An 18250-nucleotide genomic window follows, 5' to 3' on the forward strand; every position below is an offset into this window, starting at 1 on the left:
ATTCTCTCGCAGTAGATCTTTCAGTGAAGGAAAGGGCTTAGGGTATCTGGACTGTATTTACCACATTGAAAGTTGTGGTTTTCAAATGCTCAAAGAATTATATAAGTATTTTAAAAGAAATACCACTTATGTTTATTGATACAAAACTAATGTCATAATATAAAAACAGACACATGTTTATAAAGTGGACGGAATTCATACCTATGTAAAAACATAGCTACCATGCATTCTGAAAATGTGTTTCTGTTACATTCTCATACAAATGTGCACAGTGCATTGCACTGGATATCACATTATACACATGTACTGAGTAACAGAAGGCAGTCTCCCCCAACCAAGGTTGTTTAAACCAAAGGCACTGTGATCACTTAGGCACAAAAAAATAGTGAGTACAAGATTTCTGTAGGGAAACTATATGAAATGAAGGTACTCTACAAGCCATGTTTTGCTGAGATAGTAAGATAATGGAGCTTAGAGAAATATGTAAACTTGATTCAGATGATTTCATAACTCAGAGATTCTGTGTTCTACATATCACAGATACCATAATAATGTGAATGCATTAATATCAGATCAATGGAAAACATGAGTAAGCAACAGACATGTGAAGTCAGTGCAGATATGCACTTCCCATACCAAATCCAATGACATGAAACAACTTTACATGGCTGCAAACAGTAAACTATTAGGATCCTGTAAAAGTGCCGTCTGAGATACGGACAGAGCGACGAGTGAAGTGTCAGCATGCTGACACTGAGCACACAAGTCTGAATTACAGAACAACAGCCACACGGGGAACTGAGATGACTAAATACTTGTAGGCTCTTACAACAGTGAAGATGTCAGTGTTGGTCTCCTGGGTTGCAACATGAGTAGACTGGCAAGTAGATGCCAGTGTTTCAGAGAAACGTACACCTTTACAGCCTAGAAGACCAACATCAAATTAAGTAAGTTAAAACTGATGCAGAAGATTCTTCAAGCACTACTGCAATCACATCCACAAAATGCCTCAGCCAATGTAGCTTAAAAGAAAATCAGAATATAATAGATACTAAGGTCATTTTAAGTAATTGGGGGGGGGGGGGTGTTAATAAAATATAAGAGTGTGAACAAAAATTTACAGAAAATATGTTTGAACATTACAGAAAACAAAACTGTTGGGCATGAGTCAGGAAACGTGGATGATTTCATTTCCGCACGTTAAACAATTTACAACCCTTATTTCACGTGCCTGATCCACAGATTCCATGCTCCAAGATAACTAAATCATGATAGCAGTGCAAATTAATCACTGTCCACAGTTTTAAGGGCTGACCCTTAAACCTACAACCGATCAGAATGCATTTAGCTGAATGTTTCCAGACTCAAATTGCTGTCTCATTGACATGATATGTTAATATTAAGAAGAAATATGAAGTGAATCTGTGCTGCAAAGGAAAACACTTCTAATTGTTTTGTAAATGGTAAAACTACACTAAGTTCAAAATAAAATATTGCATTCTATTGTGGGTTATGCAACTTACATAAATCAGAAAATACCATAAAGATTACAGAAACATATTTATGAAAAATACTAATGTATTTACTGTGAAGTAAAACTTAAAACAATTAAAGTAAAACAACTGACAATGAAAAATAGTGTAATTATCCTAATAAAAAGCAACACACAAATTCACATACCTTAGGTGAAGTGATAAGAGACGGGAGGGTTGGAACTGGTGACGGAAACAAACAGGAAAATCAGATTATCCTGGGCACATTTATATATGAATGCCGTAGAAACATTACCAACTGTGGCACACTGTAAAAAAAGTGTACGATGATTCAAAGCGTGGCATAAAACTGAATAATATCTTGATGGCGGCCACCAATTCTAGTGAGTACAAGCAGCAGGTATCATGCATCAATTTTGACACTCTTGAACACTTTATATTTAAACACAACCCTGGTTACTAGTACAAACAATCTTCTTGTGCAACAGCAAATATCTGATGAACAGTTAAATGTCGAAATATAAAAATACTGGTGGAGTTACACTTCTACTATAGCTACTGTGATACTGTCTCAGAACCTAATGTTATGAACAACTGATATGTAGAAGTACATATTTACCAGTAAAGGGCTCATGGAATATAGAATTCTTCACGTCACTGACATATTTCTATCAACGCATGAACTGCGGACATCCTTTACAGTTTGGAAATGCAGTTATCATATGAGATGATGATCACTTGGCTGTCATTTCTTCAGCCAAATGAAAACTTCCAAAGATGTCCTTCACATGACTGGAGCCGTGGACACGGTACTGTGCGGTGTTGTGGGACGAGAACCAGCTATTGAATGAGTTGTAGATGCATTCAGGGATGCCATTGTTCCCATCTAGAACCAAATGATGTCTATATGTAACCATCAACATAAGAAGGCGAATCAAATCCCCCCCCCAGTCCCTACGACTAATTTTAGTACAAATTTAATAAAACTATAAAAACAAAAGCACATCAGGTAAAGTGTACCTTTTCACTAGAATGACATAAAACAAAGATTTGCTTACCCTGAGGTGAGCAAGATCTTCAAGCTTGGTGAGGTCAGACAGTTCAAGGTACAGAGAGTACACGAGAAGCCAGCCATAGACACTAGCCACTGTATAGATGATCCACAGAAAGCACATTGCAATGTTGTATCCAAATATCATGTCATTCACTATTGAGCCAAATACAAACGCAAACAGCCGAAACAGTGTAAATATGGCAAAGCAGTAAAGCCAAGGAACCATCTTCTTCTCATATTCCTACAGAGAGTGAAACAAAATCTATTCATGTAGAGTAGTGCAGAACAAAAAAGACAAGGCCCTAAATGTAAACATACATAGACCCAGGTAATTGGAACTCCTTCTTCTGCCAGACCCTGAGCAGCTATAGTGCAAAATTAAACATTTACTGAAAAAGCACACTTCATCAACTGACATGGGGGCAAGGGCTGTTTATCCATCAATAGTCTTTAACACAATATACCCAATGAAGAAACCTGGAGACATCTGGTGTAAGGCAACTGAAACCTAAAATTTAACATCAGAGCTTTTCAAGTAAGTCGCATTTCTAGGTGCACATAATCACATGCTGGCTCAATGCTTTGTACTTACTTTTCTCAAGGCAATGATAAGGATTATGCTTGTAACAAACACTGCCATCCCACCAATGAGGGAAAACAAGGCAAACACAATCAGAGCATTGCGAACTGAAACAGAAAAAACAGTCAACAAACCAGCTAACATTTCTGATTTTTATAAATCTCTGACGATGTCAATGGAATTGTGTTTCAAAATACAAATAATGCAAGTATTTTGTCAAGTGCTTGAGAAAAATTCATACTATTAACATAAACTTATATTGATAAATTTTACTTATTTGTGGCTGACATAATGATCCTGTAAGTAGCTCTGATTATATGATGATAAATTGGTAAGGATATGGAAGGAAGCAGTCATGGCCTAATTCAATCTGCTAGCCTATGAAAAACCTCAACCACAATAGCCACTATCTAAATCAAGATATGAACCTGGGCCCTACTGAAAACAAAGACAGAGTGCTAACCACTCAAAAATGCTGATAATTATAATGTTATAAAATATCTGAATCTGACTCATCAAAGCAATAATGGCACACCACATTCACTTATGCCAAACAAAGCCTCCCATACACAGACGTCAGTTTTTTCTGCAGTCTATTAAAAATAAAATGTGGCAACCAATGAGAGGCACTCTGTCAAGTTAAGCTCTCTAAAAACCAGTAATTAGACTATCTACTTCAAACATTTGGTTGCAAATATGCACAACTCCTTTGTGACAGAAGATTTTATACATTATTCAGTTCCTGGCTGTGAAAGTTATTAGGTGTACAAATGCTACCTTACCATGGACATTTCCCACATATACAAATTCAAAGCTGATAATGTAGTATCCGTAGTGGGTGGAGCCAGGTGCAGCCTGGGCAAGGCAGTATATATCAAACACAGCGGTGAAAATTGTGAAGAGACTCAGAAACTGAAACATTTTAAAGCCGAGTAAGGAATATGACAAGATACAACAAAATGTAATGACTGATACCTGCTGCACTATATCAACTTACCAAGGAGTAAAGCCCTGTCACAAGTGCCCCTCTTTGGATATCAAGTAAAATGGCATCTTGCAATATTGGCTTGTGATACCATGGTATTCTGACAGAGCGCATGGAACGAGATGATTTCAAGTTTGCTGATGACCTCGTGGTCATATGGGAGTATACTGATGGTGTCCCCATACTTGGTGTTTTCCTTCCGAAATTCATTTCTGAAAAAAATAAATTTTTCAGTTTCTGAATGTGTGTAAGTTTTATCTATTGGGAAACCTCCATAAATAATTAAAACATTCTGGAGACCTTAAGGATAAAAATCTGATACTCTGAAAATTATAAAAAGTGAACTTAAAAGTGTGTCACACGATTCATCCTGGTGTGAAATGTGCCCAAATGTTGAATGACACCACTGCCACTAATATTGTAATACAAAGTACATATAACAACTGCAATGGAAACATTTTGTGTATGTGTGTGCGCGTACTGTATGGAACATCCAGTTAGATTATAAGGTAGCACATGATTTTCTTATGCAAGAGAAACAGCTTATCTTGGTGTCTCAATCTAGAAGAGAAGGTAATATTTTTCAGAATTCGGCCTTCATTCTATAAATAAATATATAAACTAAAGTGAGAGATATGTTTCAATTACTAAGTGCAGTTCATAAAGCAGAGATACATAAACCCATCCTTCCCATGAACAAAGCTGATTCAAAATATCTTTATTGTACTGCCATTTTTCCACCTACAGTTGCACTAATTTCACAGTATTTATTATTTAAAACACAGAATCATTGCTAAATCTACTCGAAAGTTGGGACGTTACCTCCCTTTATCGTATATTGAGCTGCACGTATAAAATAAATACACACTCACTAAGAAATCGTACAATAATTCTTAGAAATCCGCAAAACTATGAATTACTAAACGAACTAAATTGTCAACATAACACGAAACACAACAAATAGGTGTGGCCATTGGCATTCAGCGGTAAGGTGTATTTTCGAGACATCGAATGTGCGCTAACATAAATCCTCACCCCATCTAGTGCCGAGGTTAAGAATGAGTAGGAGCCATATATATTCCCTCCTACAAGCGCCTACATGGCGCGTAGGACAGCTTCACATATAGCACAAATCAAGAAAATCAAATTATAATGCACACAGTGTGTTGGTTTCACTTGTCCCAAACAAAGATGCCTCCAAACGAGAGTGTGCCGCCTCCTTGCAGGTGATCCGTGTCCTTTTGTGATGAACACTATCAAATGATTCATACCTTCGAGTACATATTCGATGGAATATGAATATGAAATGAATAATGGATAATGGGACAACCCCAATCGCCTCTAGTGGACCCAACAGAGTAGGTTTTGTCACTTGAAGACGGGAGCAAGGCCAGCTTCAGAAACGCCAAGGCGTTGATGTTTATATACTGCGTTCCAGCGTCATTGGCCGCTGAACTTTTGTGAATTGGAACCTCGGAGCGAGTCACTTACCAGAAGTTTGCTGGTAGGGATGGCAACAGGCCGCGTACAATACACTACAAATAAAATATCACCACGTTATGTAACACAGGAAAGTCGATTTCACTACACATCACTAGAAAATTAACACTGCAGAGAGTATTAGATAATTTTATTTTCTTCACAACTCTTCGGTCCTCTTCCAATTCTTCCACTCCTCACAGACCATCGCTTTTTGACATATCACTCCATTCATCACGACCGCTGCTGCTGTCCACTCCATTATCTTCAATTATAATACGTTGAATAGCGTCTTCGATTATGCCTTCTTGCTCATTTGTTACATTTTTCCACATACCGACGTACATTATCCCATTCCTCTTGCCCTATTTCTTCGAATCTCTGGGGACACAGGTGCTCGACGTCCTTAATTTTAAATTTGTTGCTGCTTGCAACTCATTGTTTTACATCTGCCCAAATAAGTTCAATGGGGTTTAAATCAGGATGGTACGGCGGAAGGCTCAGCACAGTACGTTCTTTGACTGCTAAAATCTAATCAATCACATATTTGTGCTTTGATTAAATCGTACAGTTGACCTTTCAAAACGTTGTCTCAAAATGGGATGTTTCTTTCCAATAGCCAGGCTTTCATTTCGTCCTTCTTTGATTAAGACGTCTGTAATTTGTCTGTCTGAGTGTTGTGATACGAGGCGTTATCAATGACCAGAAAGGAGATTGCAACGAACAGGTGTCATGTTGTTAACACAGCGCAGTCACAAGACAACAATATCAGGCTTCCACACTGCTACATTGACACAGACTGTACTTTCCGATTGAAACTCCTTCCTTCTTTCATTGAGTGGACTGCATATTGGGCTCTCCCTACATTTACTTCAGAAAAACAGTACTGAATGTAACACACCATCGTTACGACCTTTTAGAGTAATCATGGTTATCTATACAGCAAAAGATCTTAACTATGTTTAAAATCAAAAGTGAAACAGAGGCTATAAATTCAGTTTATATCAGACATACTTCCAAAATTGTCCATTATCACACACACAAGCAGTCGGCGGTGAAACTTTTATTTAGCAACAGCAAAACCAAAATTACACACTAATGCACACCTCAACAATATATTTCACTCTAACCAATGACATTCTTAGTCTTTCATTGTACTCAAGTTATTCCAATCAGGACTTTGTTTTGAAATGAGATTGAAATCAGTAGTAAATACAAATGGATAGAATAAGCAGTTCCTCGCGGTCGTTACCATGACACTCCGTCTTTGTATTCCAGAGGTCCCGGGTTAAAATCCCTAACAGAGACCGTCTGTCAACTTGGTTGTTTGTGTCTTTCCCTGGTCCCTCCAAGCAATTTCCGGAATAGTACCCTAAAATATGCCACGGCATCCAACATAATATGAGCTACTGACAAAGCCGTTAATTATGCTACAAATAACATCATGGGGGCAAAGTTCTTCAACATTATATTTAATTCAAATCCGGTTATCCGTTCTCAAGATGTTTCATGCGTGCAGCTGAACATGATCGCGCTTGTCCTACGAGGTGCGCACGAACACGCCCTACATATTCCCACCACGGCGAGTCTTCAGCAGTTCATCAGAGATGGAGCGGTGGGCTGGACGTGTTGCCGTGGTAACGGGGGCCAGTTCTGGGATAGGTGCCGCCATTGCCCAAGAGCTGGTCAAGAAAGGGTTACATGTGGTCGGCCTTGCACGGCGGATACATAGACTTCAGGTATTTACATGACAGTCACTCGTCCTACTGCATGTGTCCTAACTCTGTAACACTATAATTAACCGATCCCTAAGTACGAGGGGCGTAAAACAGGCTGAATGCATGTCTTAAAACCATTCGTTACTTTGGTGTCACGTAGTGAAAAAAAAAGTTCTGAAAAGCGAAACACAATATACCAAAAGATTTGTACTGTAAAAAATGCCACTACTGAAATCCAAGCCTACAGTTTTGATGTGTTATTCGTTAGAGTGCATTTGAGCCATACACAGCGTTTCAGTTAATATCCCTTGTTGTGAAGGGTGAAGCGAGTTTTTCGCCCAATCTACCGGGCGAGATTGTAAACCGCGACCGTAGAAATCACTCTGTACAAAGAGCGCACCCGTAATTTGGCTTGGTACATTTTCGAGATATCGACAAACAAACAAGATGTTCCGGAGCCAGAAAGTAAACATCCCGTCTCTGGAACGAAACACAACACGACTGTGTGTGTGTGTAGAATAAACAGTTCGCCTTATCGCAGCATCGGACAAAACAAATTTTGATAAGACATACAACAGCGATAATTGTGTCAGTTGGCACTAATCTAGGCTGAAGTCCTTGAAGTCACCCCAGAGTAGCAGCATGCGTGTTGCCACAACGGCAACGCGTGTCCTCAAAGCACAGGCACAAGAAATTACGAGCAGCTGCGAATATGTTGAATAGGCAGTCACAGACAGCCGACACGGGGTGGTCCTACAGTTTGGAGGTTGGGCAGGGGCCAACATCTCAACTCCATTAATAGCTAGCCTGTTACAAAAGCTACGAGACGGCCCCTCTTTTCTTCCCCCCGCAGTGCCAAGTGGTTGTTGCTCATAATCATTTGCAAAACTGCAAGTTGCAGGTAGTGACGGTATTATGAAAGTACCAGCATAGTTGTGGTCAATTCGAATCCTGTAAATGGTGTGATTTTTATCATGCCCATTTTAACAATGTCCCCAATCTGGAAATTTTACAACAGGCTAGCAGAGACATGATGTGAAATGAAGTGTCAAAACATCTGATATAACAGGTGCCATACTGATCTCAGTGCACTGTTCACTGTGTGTAAAATACATTCCTACAGTTTGAGATTCCTCAAAATTCACTTTCTGTGCGTGAAAATATTATGGTTCACACACAGCTGTATTACAGTCGGTCCTAACTAAAGGTAACTGAAGAGAAATCAAGTGAACTGAAGCTCCATTTGCAATGGAAAAATCCAGACCAGTTTATCTGACATCAATTCTGACAGGCCATTAAGTGTTCCATGAATGCAAAGATAAGTTTCTAATTATTTTTTTGGACAACCCTGTACAATCTAGCTGTTTCTTTTACCTGATCCTCTGAATTGCATTAAAATACCTAAATACCTAAGAATCACACCAAGAGGCTATGACATTCAATGAAGTTGAGTGACCATCTCCAGTCCCAACTTCCCCAGAACCAAGCTGCTGTCAAGAACAAAACATGATATGTGCAGGAAGCATGTGACAAGCTGCAGAACCTGCCTGGCCAGCTTTACCCAATGCAATGTGACATCACCAAAGAGCAGGACATCTTGAATGCTTTCTCATGGGTCAAGGAGCACCTTGGTGGTGTTGACGTCATGGTCAACAATGCTGGAGTTGCACACCAGTCGTTTCTAGCAGGTATGAATTGCTTAGGTTAAAAATCTAGCACTGAATAACATGACATAAGTTAGGAAGTTTATGGAAAGAAGCAGCAATAACTTATTTTAAGGTACAGCCTAACCATCTGCTTGAAAAACTGACAAAAACCACTAAAAATTAAGAACAGCCAGGATCTGAACTGGGAATAAGGCAGAAGTACAACCTTTTTTTTAAAACTGCTATTCCTTTAAATTCCAAAATACAAGCTTCTTTCCCCCCTTTACATTTTCTGTCTCTGTATCAGAGTTCAGCAGTTAAGTTTCTTGTGAACATCTTTTAAGCATTCTTTGGTTGAAGTTGTTACTTCAGCAACTTCCTAGATGTTCCAGCTTGTTGAACAGGTGGGCTGAAATAAACATTTCTGATGTTTTCTCGTCCTCTTATTTTCACTTCAGAAGATCCATTTCTATGATTATATTATTTAGTCACAAGGTTTAAAATTTAACAATTTCCTCATATTTCATGAAACTGTCATATTCTTGTTTCATTCCATTCTTCTCTCAGACTTGCAGGTTAGAATACAAAATCCCCTTATATATATCTTCTTTATCACTCTGTTGCTAATACTGGAAATCCAATAAGCTGATTATATTCCTCAAATGGGCTGGTTAAAATAAAAGCTTTGGTTCTTTTCCATTTTCTCTAACATGTGCTGTTGTGGAGATACGAACTGCATTAAAGATCATGTTCCAGGATCAAAATTCATCGACAAATATTTGTTAATTGTTATATTAGTAAAGACAGACATCAGCAACTAACACTTTGTGAACTGTACTTTGACTTCATTGTTGTGCAGATGGGGAGACATCAGAGTGGCGCCACATGCTGGAAGTTAACGTGTTGGGTCTCAGCATCTGCACTCGGGAGGCAATTTGCTCCATGAAGGAGCGTGAAGTCACGGATGGACACATCGTGCACATCAACAGGTTAGACAGACAGACTAATATTTCCACAAGTGTGTTAAACAGCAGTTTTAAACAGCTGATATTGCTTGGAATTCTTCAGTATTTCAGGGCACAGTTTGCCTCAGAGTCCCACAATGTTCTACATGTATGGGGCATCAAAACATGCCGTCACAGCACTAACAGAGGGGCTCCGCCGCGAACTTGTCAACAGCAACTCCAAAATACGTGTTACGGTCAGTGTGAAATTAAGTTTGTGTTACAAAAAACATTTTAATGTATTTGGTTGCCATAACCGCTGTTACTTTACACAGAGCCTCAGCCCTGGTCTGGTACACACGGAGATCATGGAAGCTGGTCACATGCGCACCTTTACATCACGTGATATTTTCAATGGGAATCCTTGTCTTCATCCCCAGGACATAGCTGATGCTGTGCTGTACATTCTAGGAACTCCACCACACGTACAGGTGGGTGCTACCCTTCATTCTCTGGGCAGATTACAAGTCAAAATACTTCTTCCATGAAGATTTGGTGCGGTCAGTTTTTTGGTGTCTCTCTCAGACTTGGCTTGACACACCAAATAGCGTAAATCTAAATGCCGTGCCCAAGAAGCTTGTTTTTGGCTAGTCAGGTCTATTTCAGAGGCAGTGAAATGATTTGTCACTAATAAAGTAATATGATTACAAGGAATCAAATCTAATGTATAGATTTATAATAATTTTTCCATGTTCCAGATACATGAACTGACAATTATACCAACTGGACAGAAGTACTGACTTTCATCATGAGAAATTTTTACTTTTGTGTTACTCACAAACATATAAAGAAATGTCCATGTTAATAAAAGAGAATTCTGTGATATCCAGAATAATAGCTGCTATTTGTTCTATGCATTATGAATACCCGAACTACAAAATAGTCTTTGTGAATGTCCTTCCTTTCAACGTGCAACATTCCGCCATCACACAGCATATCACTTGCACAGGGGCTATTCTTTGAAAACTTTAGAGAACTTTTTAAAATACCTTTGCAAACTGCAAATGGTAAATTGCAACAACCTACAATACTTAAAATAAAAACACACTGGAGAAGTACAATTTTGCATAACAGCACAAATTAAAAGTTCTTAGAGGCCTATAAACATTTTCTTCATATAAACATATTTCTCATTGTAAGATCTGAGGTTTTCACAGCGGTGAGTATGAAGATTTCTGTCTTCTGGGTTGTTGCGCTGTTGTTAACATCGACCAGACTACACAGCGCAACCCAGAAATCTTCGTATTTCTCATTGTTTTTATGAACATATTTTTCATACATTTCCTGATGTATGTTCCAAAAAATTAATTGAATGCTATGTACATACCTAAATAGGGTCATGACATTTGAACATGGGACAAGAGCACAATTTAGTAGTCTTACTCAGGCTTCATACAAATATACAATGTTAAATTTTACAAAGGGACCATTCACACTGCTCTTAATTCAAGATAAAAATTATTCATTTCAGGTTTGGTTTTTTTAAAGTACATGTATGATCGTGCAATTTCATATTTGTGTAGTACCTCATGATTGCATTTTGTACTGATAGCTCCATGAACAATATTACACACAGGGCTGACATTAGGAAAAATGACATCTTGTGCAAGACCCACAGTCAGTGCCCCCTCCCCACACACATAAAAGACAATTTTACAATACCCCTACTGACCATTTATGTTGCATGATCACTCACTGAAACCAAGTGTTACCTTGTAAAGCTTTCTGGGGCATCTGAAATTCTTACTTATGCTCTGGACCTTACAAGATGGGAAAACAGTTGATTATGTGGATGGAAAAAATAATTATTAATGATGATGACAAACCATTCCAACATTTGCTTGGAGAGACTTAGGAAAAACACAAACAATTATGGTCATGGTATTCTGGATGCAACAGCATCATGGTTTTAATTGGCAACTTCAAGAAATGTTATAAAGAGAACTACTTCGGAAATCAGAGATACCACATACAAAGTTTTTAAAGATAAATTTATAGTGCCCACCACGAAAACCCACTTCATATTATGGTATTAAGTATCGAGTGAGTTTAATATACGTTTAGGACTTTTTATGGACTCTGTTGACCATCAACGAAGCAATGTCTCACGTGGTTCATTCAATCTTTCCAACACTCACTCCTCGACCATGCAAAACATATCATTACCTCACTTTGGAAATATCGGCATACGTTGCAGTCTCGAATTGCAGAATGACTACGCACCAAGCATAACTACTGAAAACAGGATGGAAACATCACAAAGTCGTGTGACAAATATAAACACTTTATAATCGGAATGTACAAAATTACGTCGTAGTTGCCCAGAATACACACACACATAAACTACGTGCTACAATTTCTACGGCCCACTGCAGACTATCAATCTTTAGCCTTCTTTTTCGGACTCCCAGTCAGCTCAAAGCATCATTTCGCCCTATATTTTCCATAACACGATACCCACTGCCTTCTATCTTCTTCTTAAAGTGCCTACCCGTTCCGGATGTTGGCGACAGCCTTCTATCCAACATAAATATGCTGCAACTAAGAGCTACCAACTTCGACGAAGATAGCTGTCTGGCTTGTACAAATTTACCAACTTTTCAGTGGTCCTTGTGGGTTCCACCATCAGGGCGATAACTCGTCGCGTCATCCCCGAAAAAACAGCAATCTTCATCTCGTTAACGCTTTGCAAATATAAAGAGTCTAAAGTGACCCACTAACAGGAACTGCAACCATTTCGGCGGTATCATGCCTGTTGCCCCCCCCCCCCCCAAACTAAGACACCTTGACAACTCCTATTTAATAAGATTTCGGAGAATACAGACCTCATTTCAACATGGCATGCAGGCACCAAGAATCATGCTAAATAAATATAAAACAATCACAACCTTCCGCATAATTTTCATATCTTACAGACTTGCATAAAAATGAGCTACGTTAATACATCTTACGAAACTATAACCCTTATCACAGAAAACATACCACTAATTCCATACATTATATATCATATTTTTAATGTGTGATAGAATTAGTGAAGGGAAACTTGCTTTTTCAAGTATCTGCAGATTTTCAAAATAGAGATTTTGAGGAAACATACAAACAAAACAAGTCCCCTCCTTTCTATCTTAAAACTGGTTGGAAAGGAATATATATGAGTTCTATGTACATCATTTATACCAAAAATGGAAACGTTTTCCAGAATGAACAATTTACATGACAACTGTATAATGGCTAACTAACCAACCAGTTCCAGCCGGGGCATCACATTCCTCCTGAATGTTAGTAACCACCTAAACGTGTACATGGTATCACAACCCAGAAGACCACAAACAACATATGTATTTGCTGCCACAAAAACCTCAAGTCACACTACATAAGTATATGTATGGAAAGATGATTAAGGGCATCTGAATAATAATTTTTCTGGAAATTTATTAAGATACTTTCTGGCAACTTGAGCCAGTAATTAATATCATCTGTTAATTAATAAATGTTTTGCTGCACTGCATAGGCTTGTGAAGGGTTAGAGCCTTCTTACACACAATGCAACAAAATAACAGAAAATTCTTACACATACATAACAGCATAAGTGATCCAACATCATTATAAAACTGATTTCTAGAACAATATACAATACAAATATGCCTGTAGACAATATAATCTGACATATATTTACATATAGAAGAAGACTCCCCATTATTATGCACAACCTCTGAGTACAGTCTAATAAGTAAAAAGTTGATCACAGATGGAGAAAACATTATGGCTACTCACTATGGCTACATTATATTTCTTAAAAATATGACAAAGAATTTTTATTGTAGACATACAGGAACAAAAGGGTCATGGATTCTTTTTAATATTCTTAAGAAAAACAACATAGCTTTTGCCACAGTGACTGTTTTTTCTTTCTAATTTTGTGCTTGAATTTTGAACTTTCATTTGTGTTCATAAAAACAGTACCTCTGTGTGTAAGAGCACTGACAATTGCTTGATCAAAAGCTTCTTTTAAATCCCGCTGTGTGAGTGCTGATGTCTCCACATAGGTGGCAGCGTTAATCTGACGTGCCAGATACCGTGCCTGAGCCTCTGTCACTGGTGTTTGGCCATGGTGAGCAAGCTGCTGAAGCTGTCTTGCATCGCGTCGTCTGTCATTTTGAGTACCTACCAGAATTAGGGGTGCCTCTGGGCATAAACGGCGAATTTCTGGTAGCCATTTTTCTGATATATTTTGGAATGATGTAGGATTAATGACACTAAAGCACACAAGGAACACATCAGAATGTGGGTAACACAGAGACCGTAATGGGTCGAAGTCATCCTGAAAAATGAAAAAAAATGTCTCAAAAACACATTCGCATAAATGGAAGGTTTGTAATAAATCATAAATTTACATCTGTCAGGTAAACATGGGTGATTCTTCACACATAGTGAAGACTCCACTGAAAACTGAAAATTGAGACAGAAGTGGGAACTCTTTAAGACCAGAGGTCTGCTCCACATCAAAGGACACATTCATCCATTCTTATTGATTCACATGCCACAGTATTATAAATAATGGCAATTTCTTGAACTGCCTTGACAATGTTACTAAATTAGGACTTACTATTGCAAAGAGGTTCACATAATAGAGAATAATTAATTTTCTTCAGCAAATCAGTCATTAGTAAAAAAAATGACACTGCTCTGTTTGTAATCGTTTAGTATAAGGCTTAATTTCTCTTGTGATTTGTGTACGCCCCTCCAAGTGTACATCAATAAGATACGTCCTAGTTCTTTATCTGATGATATTTATTAAGCTGTATGCTTACCTGCAGCAGGTCCACTGCAAAATGCTAAGTATACCACTTTCACATTTCTTATAAATGTTCTTTATTCTGTCCACTAGTTCTTTGGAAATTGGCCCTAACAGGACTGAAGGAACAGGAGAGTGGAAAAAGTTGCATAATTTGTACCGTTCGTCAAATATTGTTACTATGATCACACAAGAGGATGAGTTGGGTGGAGAATATAGCTTGAGTAGGGGATGAGAAATGCATACAACATGTTTGAAAAGTCTGAAGGAAAGAGACCGCTCAGAAAACCTAGGTGTAGATGGGAGGACAATATCAAAACGATTGTCTGGATAATATGGCAGAGTCTTATGAATATCATACTTTACAGATAAATTATTAAAGCTTTACAATATCGTAGTTTACATTAAAATCATCAAAGCATTTTACAGAAGACTCTTATGGGGGAGGGGGGGGGGGAACTTGTATTTGAAATTTACAAGAGTATATCTACTTTTGCAAATTCAAACTATTACTATTACTATAACTAACACAAACTGAAAGGTATGTGTGTCTGATGGTATCATGGTAGTTACCTGGCCAGCTGTATCACACAGCTGCACACTTATGGGATGGCCATCAACTCGTACCAGTACTGCAAGATGAACATAAACCCATTAATAACTGACAGACTTCATATGAAAGTACACTGGCTTATGAAATGACACAAAATGGGATAAGTGTGAATAATAATACAATAGTTGATACCATAAACTTCTTGATTATACAAGGCAGGATTTTACAATGGGCAACTTTCCCCAAAAGTGCTTTCTTCCTCCTTATTTTAATATGTTTCAAAACAACCATTTACTTTTATTCATGTGATCAAAAAACTTAGGGTATCCCAAGGTGAATAGTTCCAGTCACAGTGCTTTTCAGGGACTGAATTCAGACATGACTGTGACTCCTTCTGTCTACTATATACATCTGTTTGAGGAGTTCTTTAGCTGTTAATAAATTTAATTAACATCTGGAAATTAAAAGACTGCTTCATAAATATAAACTTAATACTTTGAAATATCTTCAATTTTTTAGTAATGCTTTTGATCAACTTCATTCACTTATGAAAATTACAGCTTCAAATAATATTGGGCAATCTGTATGTCCCAAAATCAACAACACAGCAGTAAACATACAGCATCTCCATACAAATGTACTGGTTAAGAGGAAGTTTCTGCACCACTAAGAAATGTTATCCATCACACAAATATTTTATGCCCTACATTACAGGACTCTGCTGGAAAATTCAGATTATTAGATAAAAATCAAAACTGACAGAATATGCCTAATTTGTGCCATGCCGATCATAAACTGCAACAAGTCACAATAAATAAATAATCACTATTGTATCTACCATACCCACACTTTATTTTATGTACAGTATCTATCTCTTGGCTCCTACTATCTACATAAATGCAATGAGTCACCAACAGCTGCTATCACACCTTCCCACTATATCTCAGACATATGCACTTTTACTGGCTTATCACTATCAACTGTTAGAGAGCAATAATTAAACACCTGATAAGTGCAACAGTTTTCTTACATTATGTCCATCAAGATCATAATGTGAGTCATAACTATAAAGAAAAATGACAATATAATGAATTCCACAGAGAATAAGACTACAAACCTAAGGGATGAAGACAGATGGGAAAATCACATGAAATAAAAATTGGATAAAACATGCCAATGGGACTAAGCCTTGAGGAAGAATATAATAAAGAACACAGCATTTATAGTAACATAATATATAGATGTACCTAAGAATGTGAAAAGGTGGAATCGTTGATCAAATTTCTGTGCACACTGAATGAGCTTTATATAAGAGAATGATTCAAATAGGTAACTGATTGAGCCAGAAAATCAGACAGTAAGTCTGTTAATATCACCATTAAAAACAAACTGTTAAACAAGAAAGCCAGATCAATAGATTCAATAAGAATGTAATTTGTACAACAATGGTAGAAGGGTTTTGCATAAAAAATAAAAATTTTCCATGATTTCCTCAATCTGGTTTTACATGATATTCCACAAACAACAGGTAGGTGCTTGTTGAAAGATGAGACATTAACTGGCCATGCAGAGGTATGAGGCAAAAGCAAATTTGAAGAATATTCTTTTATTAATAACATTTGTATGAATAGCAACTTGCTCTGAAATCCTGAATGGACCTAGAATTCAAGAGACGATGGATACAATTAATAGGAGCAACAGGTCAACATTTGGTCAAAAGATGGTTTCCTACCCAGAGTTCAGTTAGCATACAAAGAAAATAGTACAAGCAGAAGCTACAAACTGCAAATGAACTACTAAGTTGTTTTTTCCAGTAAAATTGTACACAAATTTACTTTGCATAGGTGAAGAAGGAATGACCTATATTAATATAAGAACCAAGTTTATGCAAAACAGATTTGACAAATTCCTGGTCACTTAGTGATCATAATGTTACTCAATGAATGTAGCCCACTTCAGTACTTGTAATTACATTTACAATTACTATATGACTGGGAAGTGTCAAACCTTGAAGTAAATACTAATCAGTCATAGCAAGCAAGAAAAGCAGAGACAAAGTAATCACCAAAGAGACAAATCACATAGAAGTGTGTCATCACTAACTTCAGACCTATCACTACAACTTAATGGCAAATACCCAATCTTTCAACATGTTATTTCTTCACATAAAAGAATGTATACAAAGCATATTCTGGTGTCAAAGCTGGCCAATGAATTCTTGCTCTCATTATCATTTGTAGAGGACAACACGGAAAATTTTCAAACCAATTCAGATATCCACAATATAAGTGCAAGATGCATATATAACCTTCACAGGCCAAAAGCTAACCCCTGTACATTCTTATGAGGATTTTACTTTACGGAATTAATCTATTCAATAATCTTCCCCCAGTTTGAATCATGATACAAAGAAGTTTAAGCCAGCACTAAGAATCTCTCCTGTCTCATTTCTACTCCACAGCAAAATGTACCTCAACCAAACATTCTTATCTATTATAAATACATAGAAGCAATAAAGATGGTGCTATTCTATCATAAGAGTAAAAGAAGCATGATGTATGAATTCGTTTACCATGACAGAATGACTTCGGATGGGCAGAAATAAACGTACTCACCGTTGTAATTGTCAAATGCCGTTGGAATATATTCGTTTGGAAACCCGTTTGTGCTGTAGCTGACCACTAAAGATGTTTTTCCGACAGCTCCATCGCCGACTAACACACATTTGATTCTTTCTATTGCGCTGTTTACTTCAAATTGATTAGCATTCAAAAGTGGGCTCGTACAACCTAAAGCAGAGGGAGGCATCATTAGACCCTCCCTCTTCAAACGTCAAACCTTAATTGAATCATCACTATTGTCTCCGTTCCTTTCCATTGGCGCTACTGTTCACTGCATAGATAAACTACCTAGGTGGCCTAACAGTTGTTTCTTGTCAAACGT

The 18250-nt window shown here is 37.6% G+C and overlaps 4 protein-coding genes across 9 annotated transcripts in view; 1 reads left to right on the top strand and 3 right to left on the bottom strand.

The window, feature by feature from the left end:
- sff (BRSK family serine/threonine-protein kinase sugar-free frosting) overlaps positions 1–2237 on the bottom strand; it is a 28066-nt gene extending 25829 nt beyond the window's left edge. The window contains exon 1 of the mRNA XM_022070657.2: positions 2113–2237. The gene's annotated coding sequence lies outside the window, so the exon portion shown is untranslated. The remainder of the gene's footprint in view (positions 1–2112) is intronic.
- pasi2 (Protein) lies at positions 109–13235 on the bottom strand. Of its 6 annotated transcripts, XM_022070664.2 has the most exons (7): positions 12451–13235; positions 12126–12194; positions 4125–4324; positions 3910–4039; positions 3140–3234; positions 2552–2788; positions 109–2379 (listed from the first exon to the last, which is right to left on the bottom strand). In XM_022070664.2, the coding sequence occupies exons 3-7, from the start codon at positions 4320–4322 to the stop codon at positions 2278–2280; spliced, it is 762 nt and encodes a 253-aa protein (XP_021926356.2). In that variant the 5' UTR covers positions 4323–4324; positions 12126–12194; positions 12451–13235; the 3' UTR covers positions 109–2277. The 6 variants fall into 6 exon arrangements, with proteins under 6 accessions (XP_021926356.2, XP_021926353.2, XP_021926358.2 ...); XM_022070661.2 differs by having other exon boundaries at positions 12126–13235; XM_022070666.2 differs by lacking the exons at positions 12126–12194; positions 12451–13235 and adding an exon at positions 7596–8020.
- LOC110833055 (farnesol dehydrogenase) lies at positions 7168–10794 on the top strand. Its single transcript, XM_022070667.2, has 6 exons — positions 7168–7330; positions 8829–8997; positions 9815–9944; positions 10024–10156; positions 10235–10390; positions 10658–10794. The coding sequence occupies exons 1-6, from the start codon at positions 7199–7201 to the stop codon at positions 10697–10699; spliced, it is 762 nt and encodes a 253-aa protein (XP_021926359.1). The 5' UTR covers positions 7168–7198; the 3' UTR covers positions 10700–10794.
- A 139-nt stretch (positions 13236–13374) lies between the features above and the next one.
- LOC110833056 (cell division control protein 42 homolog) lies at positions 13375–18197 on the bottom strand. Its single transcript, XM_022070668.2, has 3 exons — positions 17923–18197; positions 15328–15386; positions 13375–14280 (listed from the first exon to the last, which is right to left on the bottom strand). Exons 1-3 carry the CDS (start codon positions 18116–18118, stop codon positions 13825–13827), a joined length of 711 nt encoding a protein of 236 aa, XP_021926360.1. The 5' UTR covers positions 18119–18197; the 3' UTR covers positions 13375–13824.
- Between the last annotated feature and the right edge of the window lie 53 nt (positions 18198–18250).

Source organism: Zootermopsis nevadensis, unplaced genomic scaffold, assembly GCF_977971745.1.
Source record: "Zootermopsis nevadensis isolate Lab colony 2312 unplaced genomic scaffold, Znev_1.0 Znev_ptg000030l, whole genome shotgun sequence".
NCBI lineage: Eukaryota > Metazoa > Arthropoda > Insecta > Blattodea > Termopsidae > Zootermopsis > Zootermopsis nevadensis.

Coding starts and splice junctions, on each gene's coding strand:
- LOC110833055 (XM_022070667.2), top strand. CDS start 7,199: ATGGAGCGGTGGGCTGGACGTGTTGCCGTGGTAACGGGGGCCAGTTCT. Junction 9,945..10,023: donor CACATCGTGCACATCAACAG/GTTAGACAGACA, acceptor GGAATTCTTCAG/TATTTCAGGGCACAGTTTGC. Junction 10,157..10,234: donor ACTCCAAAATACGTGTTACG/GTCAGTGTGAAA, acceptor TACTTTACACAG/AGCCTCAGCCCTGGTCTGGT.
- pasi2 (XM_022070664.2), bottom strand. CDS start 4,322: ATGAATTTCGGAAGGAAAACACCAAGTATGGGGACACCATCAGTATAC. Junction 3,235..3,909: donor ATATGTGGGAAATGTCCATG/GTAAGGTAGCAT, acceptor TTTCTGTTTCAG/TTCGCAATGCTCTGATTGTG. Junction 2,380..2,551: donor AAGATCTTGCTCACCTCAGG/GTAAGCAAATCT, acceptor ATTTGGTTCTAG/ATGGGAACAATGGCATCCCT.
- LOC110833056 (XM_022070668.2), bottom strand. CDS start 18,118: ATGATGCCTCCCTCTGCTTTAGGTTGTACGAGCCCACTTTTGAATGCT. Junction 15,387..17,922: donor GGCATTTGACAATTACAACG/GTGAGTACGTTT, acceptor TTCATCTTGCAG/TACTGGTACGAGTTGATGGC. Junction 14,281..15,327: donor TGTGTGATACAGCTGGCCAG/GTAACTACCATG, acceptor TTCATTTTTCAG/GATGACTTCGACCCATTACG.